Source organism: Cheilinus undulatus, linkage group 12, assembly GCF_018320785.1.
Source record: "Cheilinus undulatus linkage group 12, ASM1832078v1, whole genome shotgun sequence".
Lineage (NCBI taxonomy): Eukaryota > Metazoa > Chordata > Actinopteri > Labriformes > Labridae > Cheilinus > Cheilinus undulatus.
The window spans coordinates 50,143,734-50,170,439 of record NC_054876.1 but is presented as its reverse complement, the minus strand read 5'-3'; the positions used below and the strand labels follow the sequence as shown (position 1 = coordinate 50,170,439).

General features: G+C 40.6%; 1 protein-coding gene across 4 annotated transcripts in view; it reads left to right on the top strand.

Moving 5' to 3' along the window:
- nup98 (nucleoporin 98 and 96 precursor) overlaps positions 1–24,305 on the top strand; it is a 37,076-nt gene extending 12,771 nt beyond the window's left edge. For 2 of the 4 annotated variants that reach the window (XM_041801911.1, XM_041801909.1), the window contains exons 13-35: positions 40–173; positions 283–470; positions 573–689; positions 1,152–1,344; positions 1,704–1,803; positions 2,842–2,955; positions 3,085–3,223; positions 3,341–3,518; positions 6,767–6,925; positions 10,812–11,051; positions 11,134–11,263; positions 12,761–13,023; positions 13,118–13,299; positions 13,540–13,802; positions 13,889–14,164; positions 15,013–15,170; positions 15,382–15,522; positions 15,690–15,835; positions 16,311–16,532; positions 16,667–16,908; positions 17,631–17,785; positions 18,604–18,715; positions 19,916–24,304. In XM_041801911.1, coding sequence (XP_041657845.1) covers positions 40–173; positions 283–470; positions 573–689; positions 1,152–1,344; positions 1,704–1,803; positions 2,842–2,955; positions 3,085–3,223; positions 3,341–3,518; positions 6,767–6,925; positions 10,812–11,051; positions 11,134–11,263; positions 12,761–13,023; positions 13,118–13,299; positions 13,540–13,802; positions 13,889–14,164; positions 15,013–15,170; positions 15,382–15,522; positions 15,690–15,835; positions 16,311–16,532; positions 16,667–16,908; positions 17,631–17,785; positions 18,604–18,715; positions 19,916–20,115 — 4,052 coding nt within the window. In that variant the 3' untranslated portion in view covers positions 20,116–24,304. Of the gene's footprint in view, positions 1–39; positions 174–282; positions 471–572; positions 690–1,151; positions 1,345–1,703; positions 1,804–2,841; positions 2,956–3,084; positions 3,224–3,340; positions 3,519–6,766; positions 6,926–10,811; positions 11,052–11,133; positions 11,264–12,760; positions 13,024–13,117; positions 13,300–13,539; positions 13,803–13,888; positions 14,165–15,012; positions 15,171–15,381; positions 15,523–15,689; positions 15,836–16,310; positions 16,533–16,666; positions 16,909–17,630; positions 17,786–18,603; positions 18,716–19,915 lie in introns of all 4 variants that reach the window. The other 2 variants (XM_041801910.1, XM_041801912.1) reach the window with 2 other exon arrangements.
- The last annotated feature ends 2,401 nt before the right edge of the window (positions 24,306–26,706 follow it).

The following is a 26,706-nucleotide window of genomic DNA, read 5'->3' as shown; positions in this document are numbered from 1 at the left end:
GAGGACCGTTTGTTGATTCACTTCTTGGTTTTCCACCAGCTCTGACTGATCCAAATGCAGCAGCAGCACAGCAGGCCATGCTCCAGCAGCAGCTCAGTGTCCTCGCCTACTCACCGTATGGAGACTCTCCGCTGTTCAGAAACCAGCTGTCAGACCCAAAGAAGAAGGAGGAGGTGAGAGAGACGAGCAGACTAGTTTCTGTTGTTGGTTCTTATTTAACTGAGAAATCTTGATCCATAATGAAGCTGCTAAAAGCGTAAACTACTCTCTTTGTTCTGACAGCGCCTGAAACCAACTAATCCAACAGCCCAGAAGGCTCTGACCACGCCCACTCACTACAAGCTTACACCTCGCCCTGCCACCAGAGTTCGCCCCAAAGCGCTGACATCATCAGGAGCCTCTAAGACGCAGCTCTTCGACGGCCTGGACGATGACGAACCCTCGCTCACCAACGGAGCCTTCATACCCAGGTAACCATCTAAACACCAAGGTAATGGACTGCTACGTTACTGCTACGTGATAATTTGGACGTTAGAGTAAAAACATCCGTGTGCATGTTTGTTTCTTCACAGGAAGAGCATCAAGAAGCTGGTGCTGAAGAACCTGAACAGCAGTCAGTACAACAGCCCAATCAACAAAGAGACAGACGACCTCGCTTCACCGCCAGAGTATCCACAGAACGGACACAGGTAAACACACACACACCGGTGTTTCCATCCTCATTCTTTAGGGTTCGGCCAAAACCTTCAACCACTAAAGGCTGGCCACAAATATGACCAGCTCTTTAAGGATTTTAAAGACATGGGGCACCATAGATAGATCTAGGGAGAGCATGCATTTTTCCCCTGACAGTCAAACGATTACTGTGTATTTGACATTTCAGTCAACCAGGTTTTTTCTTTAGTGGACATCAGCCTTATGAATTATGTGGCTGTGATTGATGGTTAAATACTGTAACTCCCTTTAAGTTACCACCAGTAGTAGCACCACTAAAGCAGAGTTAACTCAATAATGAACACTTTCTATTTCAGGCAAACTTCATAATAAAAGTACCTGAAGTGTTGTAACATCTCTGCATTTAAGGGATGTTTTCAGATGTTTTTAGTAGTTATTAGTTTTGCTAACACTAGCCCCTCTTTTTCTGTCCTCAGTCACATGGAGGAGGAAGAGGAGGAGCTGAGGGAGGAACCAGGGCCCAGCAGCCGAGCTGACGACGACCCCGAGGTCACACAGTTCTACGTCAACCCCATCGCCAAGCCGATCCCTCAGGGCCGTGTCCAGACCAGCCTGCAGGACACCATCAGCGACCTCAACATGCACAAAGCATCCAGGAACGGACTGGAGGTCAGCGAGGCTGGTGTTTACACAAGCATCATCTGCTTTTCTGTTTGGTTTGTTTGATGTGCCGTGTGGACGACTAGCGTAGGGAGAATTTACATGACGGTCAGTAAGACAGCAGAGGAATCATTTACATAGACTTAGATACTCAGCTGACTGTCCAGATATTCAAATCTGTCTTTGGTACAAAACAAAGGCCGGGTTGTTTCATTTGCCCAGGAAAGCTGCAGATCCTGACGTCTGTTTTTTCCAGACAGATCATTTTACTGATAAATGTGATTAAAAACAAACAGATGAGTTTAATCTCCGAGATCTGAGTAAAGTTTGAAAACATAACTCTGTGGTTGTTGCTTTTTCTTCCTCAGCTGAGCAGCGAGGATGTGTCGGCGTCTCTGGGAGAAGAGTCTCTGCAGGAGGAGAGAGAGGAGGAGCCGCAGGAGTCCCAACAGTCTCCTCACCCTGCAGGTCAGTGACTCCCACTCTGAGGACGAAGATGTTCTAAACTAAGGCTGAGCAGTTAATCCAAATATAGATGAAACTGCAATATAGCCTACTGAAATTTACTACGAACCGGAACCACATATTACATCACAATTTGTGGTCAACAATCCCAATTAGATTAATCTCCCAAATCACTCAGCCCTGTCCTGACTGGGGTGTTTCCTCTTTGGCTGATTCTTTTGGACAACATGAACTCGGTAATTAAACCCCAACAGGTGAGCTGAGATGGCAAAGGTAAGGTGGTCTCAGCGTGCTAAAGATTTAACCCTGGAGCGGTTTATTTCCAGAGAGGATATTGTAGATGCATCACCAGATCACTGATTATAACCTGATAAATGCTGAGAGGACAGAAGGCTTGCCTACATTTACTGTGAGCTGCACACATAACTGCCTAAATAGACTGTAAATGATGACCAGAGAGTGATACTTACCTTATTCAGGTAAATATGGGACTTTATTTACATGTCATGTAACAAGAGCCCAACCCTCATGGGTTTATAAGACACCAGAGACGCCGTCACATTGTTCCAGTAAGTCAGCTGCATGTTCATTCTCTAGCTCAGTATTAAACAGTGCATTCTGCCTTTTCTCCCATCATGCTTTGCTGATATAATCTACTAATTAAGAAAAGTTCCTTTTCTAAAGAAAAACTCAAGCTTTTCATATTCGTCTAACCAAAAAAGTTCAGCACAGATATGAAAGCCATGATGGCATGGGCTGGATTGGACTTGGGCCGCAGCAAACACGCACCCCTTCAGAAAAGAGCATACAGCTGGAATTACACGCGATGATTTTGGGGCTGATTTTGGGCTTATTAGGCTAACAACAGGAGATTGATCTGTTTATTCATCCAGATTTGATATATTTCATATTTCCTTTATCTCACGATGTTCTCCATAATGTCTACAGAAGAAAGGAGTAAACGTTTGTTTTCAGAAAATAACGTTTACTGTTTCAACGTTCTGCAGAATAATTCATCATGTGCTGTTTTCTGTTTTCCAGGCATCGTTCTGAGCCGTGTTGGCTACTACACCATCCCCTCTATGGACGATCTGTGTGAGATGGTGGACGAGAACGGAGAGTGCGTGGTGGAGAACTTCACTGTTGGCAGGAAAGGTAACGCCACCTCCTTCTCACCTGAAGGTTTCTTCTTTACCTCACTTAAAGGCTCTTAAAAGTTTGAGATTCTTCCAGTGAGAAGCAGACTCAGACTCATCAGTGCTCTGCTCTGATTGGCTCTCACAGGCTACGGCTCAGTCTTCTTCCCCGGCGAGGTGAACGTGACGGGACTGAACCTGGACGAGATCGTCCACTTCAGACGCAAAGAGGTCATCGTTTACCCTGATGACAAAAACAAGCCGCCAGAGGGGGAGGGCCTTAACAGGTGAGTTAAACAATGATTAGTCATGGTTAAAGACTTGTGGAGTCGTCACAGATGGGACAGGGTCTGTCTGATAAATCTTGTCCTTGCCTGATCCTGTCTGCGTTTGTGCTGCCTCAGGCGGGCAGAGGTGACTCTCGATGGCGTTTGGCCAAATGACAAGACGACCTGCATGCAGATACGGAGCCCGGAGCGTCTGACTGACATGAACTACGAGGGTCGTCTGGAGAAAGCTTCACGCAAGCAAGGCGCCAAATTCCTCGAGTACAGACCTGAGACGGGATCCTGGGTGTTTGAGGTCAGTCATCGATTTTCATCCTGATGATAACTTTTCTTGTTTTGTCTGAACTGAACTGAGTCTGACGTCTGATCGTCACGGTACCAGAATTTTAAACTTAAATTTGATTTAGCAGAAATTAACCAACATCAGTATCTTTAATTCAACAGCAACAAAAAGTAGCAAAATAAGAATTTTCTTTTTTTCTAGTAGAACTTAGCGCTGTGGTTCTAGAGGTAAATGCCTGTTAGTTTTCTCTCTAAAATATGGATAAAAGGAATTTGAATTAAAGTTTTTAAAGGAGATATTTATTTCCATAACCAGAGTTACTGAGAACGTGGGCGGGCGTTGTTGAAATCTTTGGCCACTAACTCAGGTGTAGTCCTGCACATGTCTAGATTGGAATATAAACTAACAATGTTGACTTATGTTGTCTTTATTTACCCTTATTTAAGCAGAAAGCAGTGTTGAGATTAAAAGTCTCTGTCTGCCTTCTTTGTCCGTTTATAACTCGCCATCAAACCGCCTGTAGCGCCACATTATGTAATAACGCCGCATTATGTAATAATGTAATTAATTTTCAATTCATTATGTAATAACGCCACATTTTGTAAGCTAAGCAGTTAGGGTTAGGGCAAGGTAGTAGGGTATACCCTGGAGCCCACCTTAAGTCCTAGGGTTAAGGGTAGGTGTTTAGTCTAGAGCCCTGAAGGGAGGTTAGGTTTAGGCATAAGTCACTAAGCGGTTAGAGTTAAGGCACAGTAGTTGGGTAGGAGCCCACACTAAGTCCTATGGTTAGGGTTATAACATAATACGGCGTCATTACATTATGTGGCGCTACACCGCCACCCCTCTAAACGTGAGCCAATCATAAATTGACGGTAATTTTAGAAGTTGTAACAAGTGTGAAATACTTTAAAACTGGCTTTTCTTCATTATTCTAAACAGTGTTAATTTTGGCAGCTATTTTTAATTTTAGTCTTAGTTTTAGTCTTTAAATGAAATGCATTTTAGTTTTAGTATAGTATATTTTACTTATTTTTGTTCTTTCTTTTAACCTGTTCGAATTAACCCCAAAAAAACAAAAACAAAACAAAAACAACAACAAAAAATTTTTTAGTTTAGTCAAGTTTTAGTCTTTAAATGAAATGCATTTTATTTTTATTTTAGTTTTAGTCGACGAAAACTCAAAACATTTTAGTCTAGTTTTAGTCCATAAAAAGTCCTCACATTTTAGTCTTTACTTTTAGTCCAAGCATTTATTCTCTTGTCTAAATCTGGTACCAAATCATGGTAGTGTGTTCTCTGCCAAACCTGGGGTCCCTGCTTTCTACAGCTGAGAGGAAGAATAGTTCACATGTTGTTTTTTACAGATTTACCCACAGTGGAGAAATATCACAGATTTTGAATGTCTGACAAAAACTTCATTACATTTTAGTCTAGTTTTAGTCATTTTGATGAAAACTGAATTTAGTTTTTGTCAGTTTTAATCATCACAGATCTATTTTTGTTAGTCTTAGTCTAGTTTTAGTCATCACAGATCTATTTTTGTTAGTCTTAGTCTAGTTTTAGTCATCACAGATCTATTTTAGTTAATCTTAGTCTAGTTTTAGTCATCACAGATCTATATTTGTTAGTCTCAGTCTAGTTTTAGCCATCACAGATCTATTTTTGTTAGTCTCAGTCTAGTTTTAGCCATCACAGATCTATTTTTGTTAGTCTCAGTCTAGTTTTAGTCATCACAGATCTATTTTTGTTAGTCTTAGTCTAGTTTTAGTCATCACAGATCTATTTTTGTTAGTCTCAGTCTAGTTTTAGTCATCACAGATCTATTTTTGTTAGTCTCAGTCTAGTTTTAGTCATCACAGATCTATTTTTGTTAGTCTCAGTCTAGTTTTAGTCATCACAGATCTATTTTTGTTAGTCTCAGTCTAGTTTTAGTCATCACAGATCTATATTAGTTAGTCTCAGTCTAGTTTTAGTCATCACAGATCTATTTTTGTTAGTCTCAGTCTAGTTTTAGTCATCACAGATCTATTTTAGTTAGTCTCAGTCTAGTTTTAGTCATCACAGATCTATTTTTGTTAGTCTCAGTCTAGTTTTAGTCATCACAGATCTATTTTTGTTAGTCATAGTCTAGTTTTAGTCATCACAGATCTATTTTTGTTAGTCTTAGTCTAGTTTTAGTCATCACAGATCTATTTTAGTTAGTCTCAGTCTAGTTTTAGTCACCACAGATCTATTTTTGTTAGTCATAGTCTAGTTTTAGTCATCACAGATCTATTTTTGTTAGTCTCAGTCTAATTTTAGTTAGTCTCAGTCTAATTTTAGTCATCACAGATCTATTTTTGTTAGTCATAGTCTAGTTTTAGTCTACACAGATCTATTTTTGTTAATCTTAGTTTAGTTTTTGTTATGGAAAAAAAGGCTGTTGACGAACATTTTTAGTCATAGTTGTAGTCGACGAAATGAACACTGATTTCGACTCTACCCAGAAAAATGCACTGACAGTTGACTGGTGTGAGTGACTTTCATTGTACACCTGCTTGTCATAAACACAGATTGGTGTTGAACTGAGCTGCAAGAGCCAACCAATCAGTATAGATACCCGATCAATCTATTTAAAGTCCCTGTAAAGCAAAAATCTGAACTCTGTCTCGAAACACACTAGACATGTTTGAATGAAGTTGCTGTGAACAAGAGTGAAAGCCATGTCTGACTGAATTTTTCCCTGGGCTACGTTGTTTTGAATTAGTGATGTACAAGAGCAGCAAATTAATTTTCCCTCCTCCTACTGCTTTGGATTGCCAGTTTTGTTATCGAATGTGACATAACCGAGGAAAATGTGACAGAAAACAATGTGAATTTAAACCTAAACCCAGCTCCCACTCTGACACAGAGACAGGCAGCCACTCTCTCAGACCACAGTGCACCGTCATGTAAGGATGTAAGATAAACCAATGCTGCAGGGGCTAACAGCTTTACCTGCTGAAGGGTATTTTAAAGTCTAGAATCCTGAATGAGTAAAGGAAATGGGCTGTGGCTTTGTCTCTCTCAAAGCACCAAGCACCTCAAAGCTAGCATCACAAATCTAAAGTTCACTAAGATTAGATCTCAGGACTTTGAAATGTAAGTTATAAAGTTAACAGAACTTTAGATTTTAGATGCAGAGTCACAGACAATGTAATTACTAAAAACTGCCAACATTAATTTTACATTGCTGTCAGCTTTGTCACTGACAGGTTACTGACACTCTTCTTCTCTTGCAGGTGAGCCATTTCTCCAAATATGGCCTCCAGGACTCCGACGAGGAAGACGACGTCCCGCTTAAAACCGACCCCAAGAAGCTGAAGACGATGCCCCTTCCTCCCTCCAAAGTGCAGCAGCAGCCCCCTCCCTCCCAGCAGCAGGTGGCGCCGCAGGCTCAGGTAGAGCAGCCTGCGTCCATCAACACTGATCCTCCACATCCACACTGACACAGAGAAGATTAAAGGAGCAGTTCACTCAAACGTGTTTGTTTTCAGCAGCTTGTTTTTTGATTTGAATCATAGAGGCTTTGTGAGTTGGTTAATTTTTTCCTACCACATGACACTTTATATCAGCGTTTAATATCATTTACACTTTATTTTAAGGCATTTAAAGGTGGAAATGTTACACTTTTTAGGGATTTTAAACTGTTTTAGGCTCTGAATGTTAGTAAAGTCAGGATTGGTCAGAGCAGCAGACAGAAAGAAGAGCAGAAATGTAGTGAGGACTCTGGAAAAACAAAATCTCCCACCAGGGACTGACTTCAAACACAGCTGCAGAATATTTTAATCATAGTTGGCTGTCAGACCGTATGCTGTCAATTCTAAGATCAACATGTTTTAAACCAGTAAGATCTGTAGTTAAAAGGACTGATGGGATAAAAAAGAACAGAAACTTTAAGAGGATCAATCATTTCCTGAGACATGAGCAGAGCAGAGTAATGAATCCATAATACCACAAATACTTCAGCAGCATGTGTGCCATTTAGACAGTATGCAGGAGTTTCCCTGCCATTTTTGGTCATGAACAACAAGAAATGACTAATTATTGTGTGTTTTTGTCCCCCGTAGTATCAAACGGGTATTTATATTGTTTGGGTTTTATCAGCATCGTATGAAGTTCTTTAGTATGAAAGATTCTTATATGCTTTAAGGTGTGCACAGAAAATGTACTTTGTAATTATGCAACATACTGAAGAGAAATAATAAAGTTAATGACAATGAGATTTAATCTTTGACATGACTAGCTTTTGTTTGTTGAAATAAGTACTGTAAAATCAGAAGTAAGAAGAACTTTGAATCGACTTTTGTCGATTTTGAAAAGAAAAACAACTCACTGCTGTTTTTTTGTTCTTCTTTTAACAAAGAAATGTCGTCAAGTTCTGATAAAACTGGCGCTTTAGCAGCATCCATGCTAATCTCTTCTGCCATAATTGCACCGACCTCTTGTTGCTGGTTGCTTATGTCACAAGTCCGCTATGCCCAAAAGTACTGCCCCTCGTCGCTGATTGGTCCTGTGACTTTCTAACCGGGCCCAAACGGTTCAGACAGGAGCTTTGAAGATGGATTCACCAGTGAGAAACACGGAAACGGGTGTATCCATCTGCTTTGCAAGGTTAGCATGATGTTGGATTTTTGCAGATTTCCAAAATGTTGATATTTCCAAAATCATTTGAAATATCAACTGCAGAATTAATGGATCAGTCGAGCAAAAATAAAGGCTTTTTAAAAGAATTAAAGTCTTAAAAGAAAGACCACAAGGACTTAAATTTAGATGCTGTTTTCAGTTAGAAGTCCAAAGAGGTTGTAGGCTATTTTTCCTGCTTTTTTTGTACATCTAGATTCAAGCAGAACTGAAGTTCTGATGGAACTTCACCAAACCTGACCTCAGTCTGCTACTTTTTTATGCTATCAGTGCATCCTTCACCCCTTAAAGCCGGATAACTCTGTTAATAGTCAGAGAATTCTCATTTTTTTGAATTAAAATGTTTATTTAACCTTCTAACCAAAATCCAAAAATGAAAAATTGCTATAAATATCACACATTTCTTTAGTGTCACATGTAAAACATAAGGTGTTTTTGGCAATTGATAATCTACTGGAGGGCATTTTTATGGTTTATCTGAATGTTTTATAAAGTTTTTTAGTAATTTATTGATCGTGTTTATTAGATAGAAGTCTCAGGAAAGCGTGAACCAATTTGATATAATAGGCTTTAAGGGGTAAAGCGCTGCTGTGTCCCTAACTACCAAGTTAACTGGGATCGAGTGTGTGCATGTAAATGATCAGTAAATGCATGTTTTCTGAGAAATGGTTGAAGGTGTTGGAGCCCAGGCTGAGCCGATTTCTTGTTCACATTTTAAAGGATACAGCAAATAAAAAGCAGCTTTGTGACAAAGCTTCTGCCTCATTTAATACTAGCATAGAGTCTGTTAATGCTAGCACTGCTAGTATCTCAAAAAGAGATTTATTTACATGAAATGATGTTTGATGCAGCAGAAATCATCATACAGAAGGGCAGGTCAAACTTTTACTCTCTGGGATCGGCCCAAAAAAACCCACTGCAACTGACATACCACTGGACCTTTATTCTGGATTTTACTGTAATGGAAATAAAGCCCTGAATTTCCTTAGTGTCTACAGTGAAGCCAAGTTTGTAAAGGTGTGTTTTGTTTAGGTTCCATTATTTTTTCATTATTCAAGCCTGCAGGAGGTTGATATCATTGTACCATCCTTAAAATCTTTAAAATTTGAAGTTAATTTTGTGTAAGATGAATGTTACTTTAAGAATGACCAGGTTAGGAAACACGACGGCGTTTCTGGATAAACAGGCACCCCTTCCATAAATAATGAGCTCCTTTATCCATGGGACAGTGATACTCAACATGTGGCTCTTTTATGTCTTTACTTTAAATATTATTCCCCCAGAAAACCTTACAAAGGGGTGATTTTTTTTGGGGGGGGGGCATTTTCACCATTTTTGCCACTTTTCATCCATTTAGGCTACCTTTTGCCATTAAATACCCCTTTTTTCCTTTTTTGGGGCCGTTTTGCAACTTCTTTTGCCACTTTTTCCCCATTTATTCCACTTTTACCCAATTTTTGCCCTTTTTCATCATTTTTTGCCACTTTCTGGCTGGTTAAGCTATGTTTTGCCATTAAATACCTATTTTCCTGTTTTTTTGCCCATTTTTGCAACTTTTTTCTTTTACCATTTTTTACCACTTTCCATCTAAGCTACCATTTGCTATTAAATACCACTTTTTTCTTTTTTCCCAAGTTTTTGCCTCTTCTTTTTGCTGCTTTTTGCCCATTTAAGCTACCTTTTGCCATTACATACCACTTGTTTCCAGTTTGTTTGTTTTTTTTTGCCCATTTTTGCCACTCTTGACTGCTTTCTGCCCATTTTAGTCACTTTTTACTCATTTTTTTGCCACTTTTGGACCATTTTTTTTTGCCACCTGAAACTCATTATTTGTCACTACTAAACCATTTTTGCTACTTTTTGACTCTTTTTCCACTTTTTCCCCCTATTTTTGCACCTTTTCATCCATTATTGCTGCATTTTGCCCATTTTTGCAGCTTCTTTTTTCTCTAATTTTTGCCACTTTTAGCCCATTTTTGCCACTTTTTTGCCACTTTTCATCTAAAAAAGCTACCCTTTGCCATTAAATACCTCTTGTTTCCTTTTTTCCAAAGTTTTTGCCGCTTTTTTTCAATTTTTGCCTTTTTCACCATTTTTTTGGCCACTTTTTGCCCATTTAAGCCACTTTTTGCCATTACATACCACTTGTTTCCAATTTTTGCCCATTTTAGTCACTTTTCACTCATTTTCTTGTTACTTTTGGACCATTTTTTTGCCACCTTTAATTAATTTTTTGTCCTTAACCCATTTTTGTTACTTTCTGACAATTTTTCCACTTTTTTCCCCATTTTTACCCCCTTTCCCACATTTTTGCTGCCTTTTGACCCTTTTTGCCACCCTTAGCTGATTTTTTTTATTGCTACTTCATGCCGTTTATGCCACTTTTCACTACTTAGATTGTGGCTCTTGCAAAGGTATTTTTCAATAATTTGGCTCTTTGGTTGAGCAGGGTTGGGTAACACTGCCATAGGACATGCACACGTCTGTGTATTTTAGACAACTATAAACATTAGGGTATAGCAATAAAGGAATTTTAAATGCAAAGTTCCAGCTTAAACATTAAAAACAGGTATAATGACGTTCCTTGTGACGTTGAATCGTCTGTTTTTGGGCCCTGACCTCCTCGTCATTCTCTGTCTTCAGTCCACCGTCGTCCTGGATCCCCCGAGCAGTGTTGCTGAACTGGACAGCGACATGGCGGACATCACCCAGAGCTTTCCGACAGAGAGCATGCTGGGAGGAGAAGAGGAGAGCGAGCCACCTCTATCGGAGATGGAGACGACGGGCGGGAAGCTCGCAGGTTTGATCGCCGCGGAGCATGAAGGCATCTCTGCATCCGGTCACATCGCGTCCTCGCTGGGCATCAACCCTCACACGCTGCAGGTAAAGCCGTAGTCCTCGCCGTCATCAGAGTTCATGAGAACATCCGCCGCCGCTGTGATGAAATATCCCGTTCTGTCTGCAGATCATGAAGGCGTCTCTTTTTGCTGACGATGAGGAGGATGGAGACATGCTTCAGGATCACGTGGCCATGAAAGTCTCTGATGTCTCATCCCCTCGCATCATCCATCCAGGAACTCAGAGCAGACCCTCGGGTAAGGAACAACCCCGCTAAGACTGTTTTAAAAGGGGTGTCAAACTCAAGGCCCGGGGGCCAAATTCAGCCTGTGGTACAGTTCTACCCGGCCCACCAGATCATGTGATATTTTTATTAGAACTGGTCCACCAGTATGAGGTCTGCAGATTTCCTCCAGTATAAAAATGTAAACTAAACCTGGATGATTTTTAACATCCTTGTTGAATCATAAAAATAGAAAAATTAAACAGCAAAAATAATTTGATAAAAAGTCAGGAATGTAGGAGAAATTAGTGTTTTCTCTATATTTTCAACTTTGCATCTTACAGTTATGACAAAGTTATGGTTTTGACTTTTATCTCATTTTTTACCTTTTAGATTCATAATTTTACATTAAATCCTAGTTTGACCTTTTAAAGTCATGATTTTGACTTTTATCTCATGTTTTTTACCTTTTAAACTCATGATTTTAACATTGTTTCACATTTAATCCTTTAAAACTCATGAATTTGAAACCTAATCTCTCATTTTGACATTTTAAACATCACGATTTCGATGTTTATCTCACATTTTGATTGTTAAATGTTTTTTTCTCAGTTTTGCTGACCATTTCAACTCGTAACTTTGACTTTGTCATTTTTTACCTTTAGAACTCATGATTTTTAATTTTATTTCATATTGACTTTTAAATCTCACGAATTTGACTTTTATCTAATGTTTTGACATTTTTCAACTCCTAATTTTGACTTTAATCTAATTTTTTACCTTAAAAACTCATGAATTTTAATTTTATCTCATATTTTGACGTTTTAAACTCATGATTTTGATATTTGTCTCACATTTTGATGGTTAAATATCATGATTTGGAATTTTTTCTCAGTTTTGCTGGCCATTTCAACTCCTAACTTTGACTTTTAGCCCTTTTTTACCATTAAAGCTCATGATATTGACTTTTACTTCATACTTCGCCTTTTAAAAACATCATTTTGACTTTATATGTCATGTTTTTACCTTTAAAACTTATAAGTTTGACTTTTTAGCTCAGATTTTGGGTTTTTAACTTATCATGCTGACCATTTAAGCTCAAAATCATTTAGGTTGACAGTCAGTGATTAAATCTTGACCCTGTTAGCCCCTCAGGTTAGACCCAAATCCAGAGTCCGGCCCCTGCTGTGATTGAGTTTGACACCCCTGATTTAAAAGGTCCAAAATATAAGAAACTTTAAGTCAAACATGGTTACCATGGTAACAACAATCCTTTAGTGATACAGCGACATCTCTGATTGGCTGACCTCACCTTTGCCTGTTGAACGTCTGTGTTCAGTCTGGTACTGCTGCTAAAGGGGGTCTTTAAAGGGGTTTTTCAACAAAGACATCAAACATAAATCTAATCCCTACTTTCATGAGTTTATACCTTAAAAAAGGCTCTGATGGTTCAGTTACTGTTCTTCTAATCTTGGAGAAATATGTTTAATGTGACGTCTATCTCTCTCTCTCTCTCTCTCTCTCTCTCTAGTTGGCGGCCTCCTTCAGACTCGCTTCACCTCCGGTCTCTTCTCTCAGCTGTCAGACTCCTCCCCCCGCCATCCTCTTTTCCCTCCCCCTTTGTCTCGGGGGTCTCCTGCAACAGTCGAACCCTCACGGTCGCTGCAGTGGGCGGGGCCTGGCCCCTCATCCTTCCTGCTGCCCCCCCGGGCTTCTGAGCCGGCGATCAGGACGGTTGGCGTGCGACGTCTAGGCGGTCCAGTGCCCCTGAAAGAGTCGGTCACCGAGGGGAAGGTTGGTTTGATTTGCACCAGAGAACACAAACGCCGAAACTCGAGAGAGCTCGAGAGTGGCGAGATAAAGGTGTGATGTTTTAATTTTTCTTTAGGGCCGTCTGCTGATGGATGCCGGGCTGTTTGCTGGCAGATCCTTCAGGGTGGGGTGGGGTCCTGGCTGGACGCTGGCTCACTGCGGCCATCAGCTGAGCTCACCACCAAACAAACAACTCGACCAAGAACTGACGGCCAAAACAGACTTCAGCTTCCTACCCAAACCGGCCAAGAGCAAACCGTAAGACAACGGCAATTTATACTGTTGGGTTTAGGATTCAGAGCGAGAACCATGTCTGTCTGAAAACACCTTATTGTGTGTGAGCTTGGAAACAAGACAGTAGCTAAATAATTATGCTAACACACCACCAACTGGTCAGGGAGGTCTACTGCAGGTGCTCTGCATCTGTTTATGGTTCATGAATGGGTGTGTGCATTCGTCTCCGCTGTTTAACTATTTCCTTTCCTTCGCCTCCTTCAGTCTCGTAGAAAGTCCCTACAAGGTTCTGTTGGAGCAGATCATCGGCCTGGAGCCTCCTTCAGTGAGGATCAGTGATGAAGAGGAGGATGAAGAGAGCCAGGCGGTGCTGCAGCGCCCCCTGGAGATCTGTCTGAAGCACAGCACTGTCGACACCACTGATGCCTCTGCCTGCCCGCTGATCCAACCACAGGCCGGCGTGGCGGCGCTGCACGAGTACGCTGAGTGGATCAACGAGGTGAACGACCAGAAGGGAGACACAGACCGTAAGTGGGAGGAGTTTAAATATAAAGAGTCTATTGAATGGTAAAAAAACGAGTGAGGAAAATGATTTTAATGTCTCACCCTGCAGCAGTGCTGGGGTACTGGTCGGAGGTCTGGACGCTCTGCGAGGCCCTGTGGGGTCGTTTGGGTCCTGCAGATCAAGAAACGGATATGGAGACGCCCGGCGAGTATGAGCAGCAGCTGGAGAGGAGGCGGAGCTTCTCCGCCTGGCTCGCCCGCGGCGCTTCCTGCAGAGTGGAGGAGGAGGTGGCTCAGGCGAAAAAGGGCTACCACACGGACGCCATCTTCAGCTACCTGACGGGAAACCGCATCAGTGAGGCGTGTCGACTCGCTCAGAAGGAAGGTGAGGAAGTCAGAGATTTAAAAACGTTTTGATCTAGTAAGAATCATGAAGACAAGTGCAGATTATTTTATTTTAAAGGGAGGATTTTTGCACAATCAAAAAAACAAAAAACAATTGAGTTAAGCCTCTAGCTTTGATAGAAGTTTCAACAATATTTAGATGTGTTTTTTAGGGGGTTTGTTTCGTATGATATAAATATTTAACAAATTAAATGACAAAATGAATTTTGAACATTATTACAATAATTATTACTATAGTGCAGGTCATTTAAGTATTTATTTATGCATTTTATTGGAGGATCTGTGTAGTTTGGTACCAGAAGAAAAGAAGGAATATTAGGATGACTAGTTTTAGTTTTTTTTTTACTGCAAATTTTCAATGCCACAACAAAAATGTAGGCTTTTTTTTTACTGCAAATTTTCAATGCCACAACAAAAATGTAGGCTTTGTCTAGGGCTGAAGGATGTCAGAAAAACAGTGAGATTTTTTACTTCCTGTAAATTACGTTGAATTGTTCTATTTTCTATTCATTTGTTTGTGGGTTTAAAAGGAAGTTTTGTTGGATAAATGCCATCTCTTTATGTTTATGATCTTATTTTCCAATCATTTATGTTTTTCTACTTGCGATCTTTACGGCTGTTTTCATCTCTTCTGTTCTGATTTTCTGAGATTTTGAAACAGATGTTAGTATCGTTTTATCTTTACTGGAATGATACTGGAGTTTAAAATGATGATGTTTTGACGCCCATACTTCACCTTTATATGATTTTAAGTTTCCGTTTGTTCAGTACATAGATTAAAAATGTCTGAAGTAGTAGTCATTCTAACCTGTAGCTGTTTTTCTTTAGGAGACCACCGTCTGTCCCTGCTGCTGTCCCAGGCCGTTGGTTCCCAGTACACCCGGAACCTTCTCGCCATGCAGCTGGCCGACTGGAACCGCATGCAGACAGACAGCTACCTACCTGAGGAGAGACTCCGCATCTTCACGCTGCTCGCCGGGAAACCTGTACAACTCTTTCATTTATCTTCAGTGCTAAAACATTTAAACTAAAGTCCACCATCTTTTATTTTATGGTTCTTGTGGTTATTTCTGCCCTGAATGTGGTTAGATACTAAATCTTTGGAGCCTGATTGGAGGTTTCACCTACGTAAAAGTTGTTTACACTTTAGTGTCTGTCATTTGATGCTGACGGTGTTTCCTGTGCTTTTTTCTGTAGGTGTGGCAGTCGTCAGACTCCGTAGTAAACGTGTGCTCAGGTCTGGACTGGAAGCGCTGCGTGGCCGTCCACCTCTGGTTCATGCTGTCGCCGACAGCTTCAGTGGCAGACGCCCTTGCCAAGTACGAAGCCGCCTTCCAGGTGAGTTACAGTGACGTGATATTTATACTCAAAGGTTCAGGCTTCTGTTATAGTGTGAGTCGCACTTGTTGTCAGTTATCACAGGTGCTTTTTCACCACATTACCTGACCTTAAGAGTTGACCCACAAAGATCTGATGAGTGTGCTCTTCTTGGTTTTGTCCTCCAGGGCTCATGTGAAGGTGGAAAGTATGCCTGCGCCCCACTGCCTCCGTACATGGAGGCGGATCAGCTGGACATGGAGGATGAAGAGGAGGAGTCTAAACGGCCGCTTCACGACCTCTGCTTCCACCTGCTCAAACTCTACAGTGACAGGTTAACCTGCAGGATCATTTAGTATCAGCTGTGGCTCTGACGTTTACTCAGCTTAGCCTTAACATGACAACACTGCAGTTTAAAATCACACTAGTGAATTTATCCTCAGACACAAGGCTACCGTATATTACCTCTGACTTTGGTAGCATATACCAGCTATCCCAAAGAGCCTGTGATTGGTTGGTTAATATAGCTAATTTTATGCAGGATTTTCCCACGTTATAAAAGCCAGACTTGCAGGAATATGATATTTTGTGTGCAATTCCTGCAGTATTGCAGTGGAATTCAGGCCCTGAAAGAGCACCTAAAAAATCCCCAACTTGTCACAATAGCATGGCAGGTTGCAGCTCCAGACACTGAGGATATTTTCTTTATATTTCATAGACTGATCTGAACTAACTATGCTGAATAAACTTCTTTAAAATCTGTGTAATACTCCTTTAATCGCATTGTGTCTTCATATGGCGTCCTGCAGACACTACAGCCTGCAGCAGCTGTTGGACCCTCTGACCGTCACCTGGGAGCGTCTGGATTACCGTCTGAGCTGGCACCTTTGGGGCGTCCTGCAGGCGCTTCATTACAGCCACCTGAGCGCCTCACGGCAGGGACTCCTCCACGCCAGCTACGCCGCTCAGCTGGAGAGCGCCGGACTGTGGCACATGGCCATCTTCATCCTGCTGCACATCCCGGACCACACGTAAAAACACTTTTCATGACTTCGTTAAATGATGAGATCATTTTGGATGTGGGTGTGACGATAAATATGCAGGAAAAGTACAACTCCTCGTCTGTACAAAGGAGAAACAGATATTTTTCTTCTTCTGTTTTCAGTCAGCGGGAGCGAGCCGTGCGGGAGATGCTGACCCTCCACTGCCCCCTGCAGGACACGGACGAGTCAGTGCAGAGGGAGCGCTTCCTGACTGAGAGGCTTCTGATCCCGGAGCAGTGGATCCACGAGGCCAAGGCCACCCGGGCACGCTGCGACTCCAACAGACACCTGGAGGCTCTGCACCTTTACCGCGCCGGATACTGGAGCCAGTGTCATCGCCTGCTGATCCAACATCTGGCCTCAGGTAACGGGACTCTTGTGTGCCTGATGTCGAATCATTTTTTCTGGAAAGTGGTTAGCACTGCCATAAAACACTCTGGAATTTGGTTAAAAACTTTCCAGGACTGGGCTTGGATTTAGTTTGGAATTTGAAATGAGCTTCTGGGACTTTTATAAGTTCAGAAAATATGGGATCAAAGTTATCTTTTTGAAGAAGTTTGGAATTTTTGAAGGTAGTTTAACCTCCTGAGACCTGAGCTTTTGTTTGTACTGAATTTTTTGTTTCTCCCACTCATTTAGGATCGGGACCTGATAAGTAAACCTAAACCCTGTCTTTAAACAGGAAGTAGTTTTGACCAAAATATGGTGTCTGCATATGCGGGGACAACAGGCTTACAACATTTTATTTCACCTATGTTTTCTCAAAATTTCAAAGCAGATTTCACTTTAATTTTTTAAATGAAATTCCCCCAAAATTTACAAATAAATTCCAATTTAAATTCCAAAAATTCTCCTGTAAGTACCAAAAAAAAAAAAAAAAAAATCAAACGCACCCCCCTATAAAATTCCTATAAAAAGAAAGGAAATTCTGTATCCATCCCAATTAAATCATCTCAAAAAGTCTAATAGCAGAATTTGTTCCAATTTTAAAGGAAAGCCAAAATGTCTCCGTGTCCTCATACGTGCATACAGGGTCTCAGGAGGTCATAGTAAAGCTTTCCTTATGTCCCTTCTTCCCTGCCGTAGACTGCATCATAAATGATAACCACGACTACCTGCTGGAGTTTCTGGAGGGGCTGGCAGTCCCTGAACACAGCGCCACCATCCAGGACTGGGACACGGCAGGAAGAGTCTACCTGGACTACATCCGAGTCATCAAGACTCTGCAGGACATCCAGCAGGTACCGACAAATCTCTGAACGGGTCTCTAACCTTTTTAAAACTTAAATAAATCATATTTCTGCTCAGCGCCGCCCATCTCTGCAGCGTTCTTCTCGATACTGCTTCTCCTTTAGAAATGAGGACTCTGGCCAATTAAACGTCTCCGGCGTATTTACCAAAGAGAAATTTCATAACGAGGGGGAAAGGCACTCAGAAGTACACTTTCATAAGCAACACGTCAGCACATGTGCATTCTAGGACAGCTTCCAACATGAACAAAGAAGGGCTCTCATCAGTTCACTTCTGCCTCAGTAGGAGGAATTTATGAATGAAAACAAAATGTTGGTTTTCTGTTCAGTAAATTTGCCTTATAAGGAGACGATTTATTGAACCGAGTCCTGAATTCAAAACAGGAAGTAAACTTCAGGGATGGACGAAGCTGGGCAGCACAGGTCTGGACTCGACATGCTGCCCTCTGGTGGCAGAATTTTACATCCATGACCTTTAATTCTGAGCTCAGAGTGTCAGTGAACAGATTTTTATGTTGACCTAAAATCAGAGTTACTTAAAGGGACGTTGTTGTTGGCCAGTGAATAATAGTGGAGATTCTGATCTATCGTATCTGAGTCTTAGTTCATTTATTTTCTGTGTCCTCAGATCAGATGTGAGTTGTGACTATTGCTCAAAGATGTGTGCTTTGTCTCTTTAATGCAAACCACCTGTAGTGTGGGGGTGAATTAGAACTGCTTGAACTTAAAATTTTAATCCTTAATATCTTTAACTTTTTATATTAATGAGTTTTTGAGTTTGACTGTTGTGTTTTTCTGCTCACTGTCAGATGGAAAACGCCGGTTATGAGCTGGAGCGTCTCTACACTGACGTGACGTCTCTGTGCAGCAGGATCGAGCTGCTGCCCTGCAGCAGTGCCAGAGACAGACTCGCCCAATCAGGTGAGAGCTCTATAGTAACCATGGTTATACCATTTTAGATTCTGACCTTTTAGATTCAGAATTTTGACTTTTTTAAAAATATTTTGACCTTTTAGATTCAGAGTTTTGACTTTTAATGTCATATTTTGACCTTTTAGATTCAGAGTTTTAACTTTTAATTTCATATTCTGACCTTTTAGGTTAATTATTTTGACTTTCTATTTCATATTTTGACATTTTAGATTCAGAATTTTGACTTTTTATTTCATATTTTGACCTGTTAGTTTACATGTTTAATTGCAGTGGTGATGTCAGGCTGTTAATTACATAACTGCTTTAAGAGCTGCAGTTATTTTCTTATTCTGGAGTACTTTAAGATTTAAAAAACACTTACAGAATGACCTTTAAGATTACAACAGTGCCACTATTGACCTTTGTAGAAATACCTTTAATTTAAAAAAAAACAACAACAACAACAAAATAAGGTAATATGAATGCAGTTCTGTTCAAACTTCAGGTTTGAATTTTTTATGCTATTTAATATTTGCATGTTTTGAGTTGAGAAACGCACGCTTCCAAACTTTCAATATTCGCTAAACTTCTTTGAAAACCAAGCTAGTAAACTCATGAGAGCGTTTCTGGATTATTCCATAATCCCGGTGTTGTCCAGTGTAATTTCAGTGCACATTGTTACTAAATCACGCAGCACTAGTTTACATTGAGACGAGGATCTGCAGCTTCTTCCTCTGACTGAAAACAGCAGCTAAAGACACGCCAGGGTTAGGTGGAATAAAGAAAGGGAGAACAAAGAAGTTTGGACCTCCTGTGAGGTAAGGTAGGGCTCAACAGGTAAGATTCAACAGGAAGAGGAAGTTCGATTTAGGAATGACGTCAAATCAGAGTTGACCAAGTCCCGGTTGGACAGAACTCCTCAGGGTCTCAAAGTCAGAGTTCTGCCATCTTAAGGGGGCGTTTTGTTTGATGCATTTGACTTGGAGGCCATAAGGAATGTACCATTAGGATCAGCAGGTAGGACCAGTTTGAGTTTTTCAGGGAAAGAGGAGATTCATGAGACTGAGCTCGGGAAGATTGAGGAATTTGGCTGTTGATTATTGATGAGGAGGAAAAACCTGCAGATTCTTCTTCAAACCAAAAACCTTCTCCTTAACCTAAGAAAGCCTTGCCTCCTTCCTTGCACCTCCCCCCTCTTCATCCATGCAGAAATGGCGAAGCGTGTGGCGAACATCCTGCGCGTAGTGCTGAGTCTGCAGCAGGGCGACGCTGCGTCCGACTCCCTCAGCATCCCCCTCACCCAGCTGGCCCCGCACATCACCCGCCTGCCAATGCCCGAGGACTACACGCTGGAGGAGCTGCGAGGCCTCACGCAGTCCTACCTGAGACAGCTCATCGTCAGCCAATGAGAGCGCAGAAACACGAGCAGGAGAGCAGACACATCGACAGAGCTCTGCTCAGATTTTCTGAAATCAGACGCAGAACTGTTTCAAAAAGACAGAAAGTGAAGACTTTGAAAAAACTGAGACCTTTGTGGAGTTTTATGTTTGTTTGACATCAGACATCATCTTTCTGAGCTTCTTCGTTTCCACGTCATCCAATGGGAAAAGAGCTCCATCGGTCGCTTTGTTGGAGCCTCGAGAGGAGAGTTAGCAGTGGGTGACGTGAAATGACTCCTAAATTAAATCACAGCAGTGAGATCCAAATGTTTATTCACCAATAATCTCACTTGGTTGAAATCCCAGTTATGTAAAGGGTTTAAGGTTCCTCACATCGTGTCAGAATAAAGAGGTCAAGTGTAAGGGTTCACGGAGCAGGAGTTACCAAACTATCTTTATAATTTCCTCAGATTTCCTCTAAACCACAGACATGAGGGCGATTTGAACCAGTTTTTACAGTTCTAATCCTCCGAGAAGATTCAGTCAGACTGAGACCAGACTCCTGCTGTTTGTAGTCCCGGCTCCACAGACATGGATCTCATAGAAACTCCTGATCAAATGTGACTGCAGAAAAAAAAACAAAATCCCACCAGGTAGCTATTCACCTCTGACTTTGCTAACTATTGTTTCTCTTTTTACAGAAATAAAAACAGACATAGCTCACATTTGCTCTCATATGATACGATAGTTTCTCTTTAGAGGCTAAAATTTGCTACGATACGTTAGATCACAGCAACCTTTGACTTCCAAAATAGAATCAGCTCAGCATGAAGTCAGGGTGAGAAATTTTGCAAAATTCCCCCCATGCATTCTTGAATAATTGTGCCACTTTTCAATGGTCACTGTGACCCCGCCCCCTTAAATGTACTCACTCCATCAATATGGTGCAAAGCTTCAAGGAAACCCCGAAAGCATTCTTGAAGTATGCAGAGCTAACGTTGTCGGCTAAACTACGGCTAATAAGGTTTAACTACCTTTTTTCATCAGGGTGACTGAAATAGCTGAAGATGGATCTCGGGTGACAAAAGTGAGTTTTCATCAAGGAGGCTAAATCAAGACTAGACTGTCAGTGCTGGACAAAATCCACGACACCCCCCAGATTTTCTTCTCTATATCTTAAAGGGTTTAAAGTATTGATTGTGCACTAATAAGGATGTTTCACAGTTATAATAATGACATCGAAGTGGTTGTTTTGGCTAAAGGAAAGACTGAACTGTAAGGACTTTTTATTGACTAAAACTGGACGAATGATTAAAAGTAGACAAACAGAGAAACGACTCAAATGTGACTGAAACTAAAAGCCATTGTAATCTTAAGATTAAGACTCAAAGATTTAAAGAAGCAGCTAAATTTAACACCAGAGGAGTGTTGACAAGGATGCAAAGGAGGGACTGTCACCGACACGGAGGCGTAACCAAAATGATTTTGGAGTTATGCTGGTATTCGCATATTTCCACAGGCTGGTCTGCATTCTCAGATTTCCATGTTTATGATGACTCTTTCTTCTTCTGGCTCTCTCTGGCTGTTGTGGTTCCTCCGCCTCCCTAATCTGACTAAATATCAACCATGTCTGATGTTTTTGATTTAAGATCAGGGAGGCTCTGACTCCATCAGGAGCAGTTTAATAATTATGTAAAGGATATTTGGACCCAAAATCAGGCTTCTAATCGTCTAGTGTGCAGCCTGCCTCCATATGTAGAAAATGTGAAATACCCCTGCTGTCTGCTTCGAGCTATGGTATGTTCAAATCATCTTTGAATTTTCAGTCTCTTAGTTTTGGACTGTGCACATTACCAAAACAAAACAACTCCTAGATGACGTGTTTCAGCTTGATCCAGCTTCTGTACTCAGTACTAAGAGTTTAGGGTGGTAAAAATACAGTCAGACCACAAATAAGACTTCTTTCTAAACTCTGCTTGAGTTATTAGAAAACTGAAACCAGGGTGAAGGTGCAGCTTCCCAGCTTGTGTCAAAATACTCAAAAACATCGGAAGCAGTTTGTTCAAGCAGAAATAGATTGGTCTGTTAGTAATCTGGAGCCTTAAATAGAGATTAAAATTAGAGTTAGACTAAGAATTATTTAATGATCTAGTGTTTAAAGATCTACAAAAAAAACTGGCCTTTTCACTTCCATAGAGTTTGTCTGGCTTTAAAAATCCTCCTCAACTTCACTCCAAAGAAACGTCACGTTTTTGTTGAGCTGGTGTTTAAATCTGAGCAGTAAGGACCAAAAGTCGTATCTGGATATCTCCTAGCTGAGCGGGGATATACATAATTTATGTCTGGATGTTTTTCAGTCAAGAATTAAATGTTTTTTTGTTTTTTTTTTATGAAAGCAGAATGATAAACTTTGATGATTCTAGTCAAATAAACCACAGTGAAACCTGTTTGATACCAGGGAGAGATAAACACCTGATAGTGGGAAACAGTAGACACATTCCTACACACTGTCTAAAGTGTATAAAATCACATATTTCCATATAACAAGGTTGTCCAAAATGATCTATTCTCTAATGTGTTTGAAAAGGATCAAATCTCCATTATTTTAATGATGGGTAGAATCATAAAGTCCAGACCTTCCTGATCTTCAGAGTTTTAAACAAAGAGAGAGAGAGATCTGTCAGAAGTTTGTTGGCAGCCATTGGAAAAGTTTTAAACTGGCTAAGAGTAAATGATCTGTTGGTTTTGCTAACTCGTCATAAATTTGACTCATTTTTCCAAATCTTGTCAGCGTATTTATACAAAATCCTCTTTTCTCACCAGATCTGCTCACTTTCTTTAAATTGGAGATTTATTCATGCAACCTTTCACCCCCCAAAAACACCCTGATGAGTTTGCTCCTCACAGTTCTGCCCACTTTTCCAAATGTTGAGAACATAATTGATATCACAGACATCACTCCTCACCAGTTAAACACATTTTTTTCCAACGGATTTATGAAATTCAACAGCGTGCAGGAATTTGTCTGCAATTGTTCATCATTAAAAACAATAAACTGCTCAATATCAGACGCCCAGGACTGCCCTGGGGTAAAATAGGCATCAATATTCTTTATTTTTTTTTTCTTAATTGACCTTAAATCCACTCAGATATTTTTACCAAGCATTAGGACTACAGTCTCTGTTTTTGCCGACCCGACCTATGCTGATAGAAACCTTGAATCTTGTCTGAAATTAAACCAAGCATCTTAAAAATCAGATTTATTGCCCAGCCTTACATGTTCATTGAAAGGCTGTAGGAGGATGGAACATATAAATGCTATGTGAATATTAATCTTATTAATGCAGACCAGCTGTGATGTACACAGAGTCCATTTGTCTGCAGGCTCCAAGTGCAAACAGCTGATGGTCTATTTTTGTAGATTTCTTGTTTTTTTGTTGTTTGAAAGTCAGAAGTGTGCGTGCATGTAAATCAGAGAAGACTCCAAACATACGAGTATTTTTTATATCTATCATCACTTCATTTACTCTCCAAAGTGAAGAGTTTCCTTCCAAAACAAGACGCCAGCCAGAGATTTCACTGCGTGTAAATGATATAAATATTGTATATTTTTGGACAAATCAAACAGGGATTATCAGGTCGTTTTTATCCTCAACCTTTAATTATTGATAAAGGATGCAAATGTTTTGGAACGAAGCCCTTCACTTATCGTTTGACTGAAAGGTCACTTTGCTTTTTGTTGTAGAATAACTGTCAGCTCGCCACAAAAGTCTGTTTTTTTCAAACTAAACTCCATTTTGTTTTGTTGTTTTTCAGTGAACCGGAAGCTCAGTGATGTCGGTTTATTCTCCTGTTTAACAGAATGAGTGTTGTGTACATGGACGGATACTCTTTGTGTGTGTGAGCATGTTTCTGATGATTTTGTTGATAATATTTTTTAATAAAGTCAAGTAGAATTAAAAAAATACAAGATGTTTGTTTTCCTTTCCTGGTCCAGACCACCACACTACCACCACCATGTCTGACTGTTGGTCCGATGTTCTTCTGATGAAATGCTGTTAGTTTGACTCCAGATAGAACGGGACGCTCACCTTCCAAAACTTCTGTCTGGTTAGACCTCAGAATATTTCCCAGAAGTCTCGGGGATCATCAGGATGTTTTTAGTCAAATGTGAGATGAGCCTTTGTGTTCTTCTTGGTCAGCAGTGGTTTTGGCCTTGGAACTCTCCCATGATGCCATTGTTGCCCAGTCTCTTTCTTTTTGTTAAAATTTTGACCTCTGACCTTAACTGAGTCAGTGAGGCCTGCAGGTCTTTAAATGTGGTTCTGGGTTCCTCTGGGATCTCCTGGATGAGTCGTCCATGTTCTCTTGGAGTCATGTTGGTAGGCCGGCCTCTCCTGGGAAGGTTCGCCACTCAGGGTTTCTAGGACTTTGAAAATGTAATCATGAAATGTGACGCTGCTCTGCAAGTAACTTAATTTTGAAAAATGAACACCGGAGTCTGAACTTCCTGTCTGTTGTCACACATGGACGGCTGATAATTTACTTTTGCTTAGTTTAGTACTTCCCTGATTATAATCCAATGACTAGCGGTAAACTTGAATAGATACATTCATCCTCAACCCTGTCTCATGATGGAGACACGGTGATCTAAAAAAAGCTTGTTGTCATAAAAACCCCACAACTTTAGCTCTGTTTCTTTTAATTTACGAGAAACAACAGCAATGGACCGTCAGGCATTCATGTAATCCGTGTTTGCCCCTCTTTGTGTTCTAAATCTCCATTAAAACAGGAGTGAGGAAGGAAAACCGTGAGCTGCAGTCACAGGAAGAGAGGAGCAGTTGGGTGTGTGTGTGTGTGACAGAGGAGAGATAATTTGTGTGTCCGTCCATGAGTGCGGGTCGGTCTGACAACAAGCATGAACGAACTTATGTGAGTGATAAATGTTTATAATATCCATAACTTTTATAGGCTGAGGATAAAATAATTGCAAGAGGACGTAATGAAAGCAGAATCCCACTTTAGGAGTCTTTCATTCAATCCTATCCCCAGGCTGTTGTCATTAGTATGATCCTAAAGTGTTTATGTATGTTTGTAAGGAAAGGCAAAGTAAAAACATGAAAAATATAATTTTCACTTTCTGAAATTTTTTTGTGTGTTTATTCTGTGGCATGTCCACTTTATTTAACAGAACTAAAAAAAGGTTTGTTTTTTTTTTAGTTTTAATAATATAGACATTTAAACTCTAATATTATTTTGACAGCTTTTGAATATCCATGTTCAATTTTTAATTAAGGGACCCCAATGTTTTATTATTTGTAAAAGTTACAGTAATGTTACTGTATGTTATGTTAACATTTCTGGGGTTCCCGTGGGGGCAAAGCCCTCCCCCACAGTTTAAAAAAATCCTGGAGGAAACCCTGCCACTGTTCCCAGTTTTCCCCTGTTGTGGATCATGGCTCTCAGCATGGTTGTCTGGAGTCCCAAAGCCTTAGAAATGTCTGTGTAACCCTTTTAGACTGATAGATGTCAGTGACTTTGTTTCCCATCTGTTCCTGACTTTATTTAGATGTTCCATGATGTGTTGGAGATCTTTTAGCCTCCTTCACTGTCAGACAGGTTCTATTTCAAAGGAACCCTGCATGATCAGACAAGTTCATCTTGTCGGGTAGATATTTGTATCTCTCATATGTATATTAAACTAAAAAGCTCTCTGGATATCTGCATTTGGAGTAAATTTGAGTTTATAAACTCACCCGGAGGCCGTCATGTTTTGGTCCGCGCTGGTAGTGTGGCGTCACAGTTCCACAGCCGTTCTATGCAGTAACCGCTGTTTCAGACAACAGCTTTCATACCAGACACCAGTTTGCTACGTGTTGTTTCTGTCTCCCTGCTGTCAAAGTGCTGTCATTCCTCCTGTTTTACCTCAGTAAAACTCCCTACAAGTGACTGGATTCAGTGTATAGTGGAAGCGTGCCGGGAGCTTTTCAAAATAAAAGCCTCATGTACATACACAGGGAGTTTCTCCAAAGAAATGCTCAAGTGGACTTTTACTTTGAAAAGTGTAGAAGTGTTTTTGTACCTGAACTGTGTGGAAACAGAAAGCTTCATAAGAGTCGATGTTTGGGGAACAGCTTTATTAAACAGACACATTTTAGCTCGTGGCCTTCATCTGGTTCATCAAGAAACTGATTTCTAACGTTTTCTGCAGATGTGGACATAAATATTTGCTACAAGAAGGTAAATATGGCTCTGTATTTATCATTTTCCTGTCTAGATGGACAGATAACCGCTCATGGTGCAGATAAAAAAATAGTAGAGACCTCAAATTTTAAAATTCTCTCTGTGTGAGACGTGTAGCCTCTCTGAGATGCAGCCCTAACACTGACTGCCAGTCTGAAACAGCGGTTACTGCATGGGAACTGCGATGTCACACCGCCAGCAAAACATGGCGGCTTCCTTGAGTGTATAAACTCAAATTATTCCAAATGCAGAAATCTAGTGAGTTTTTTAGTTCAATACACATACTAGAGATACAACAATCTATCCAACAATAAGAACTGGTCCGATCATGCAGGGTTCCTTCCAAGGGATTTCTACTTATAGCTCTGAACACAACTG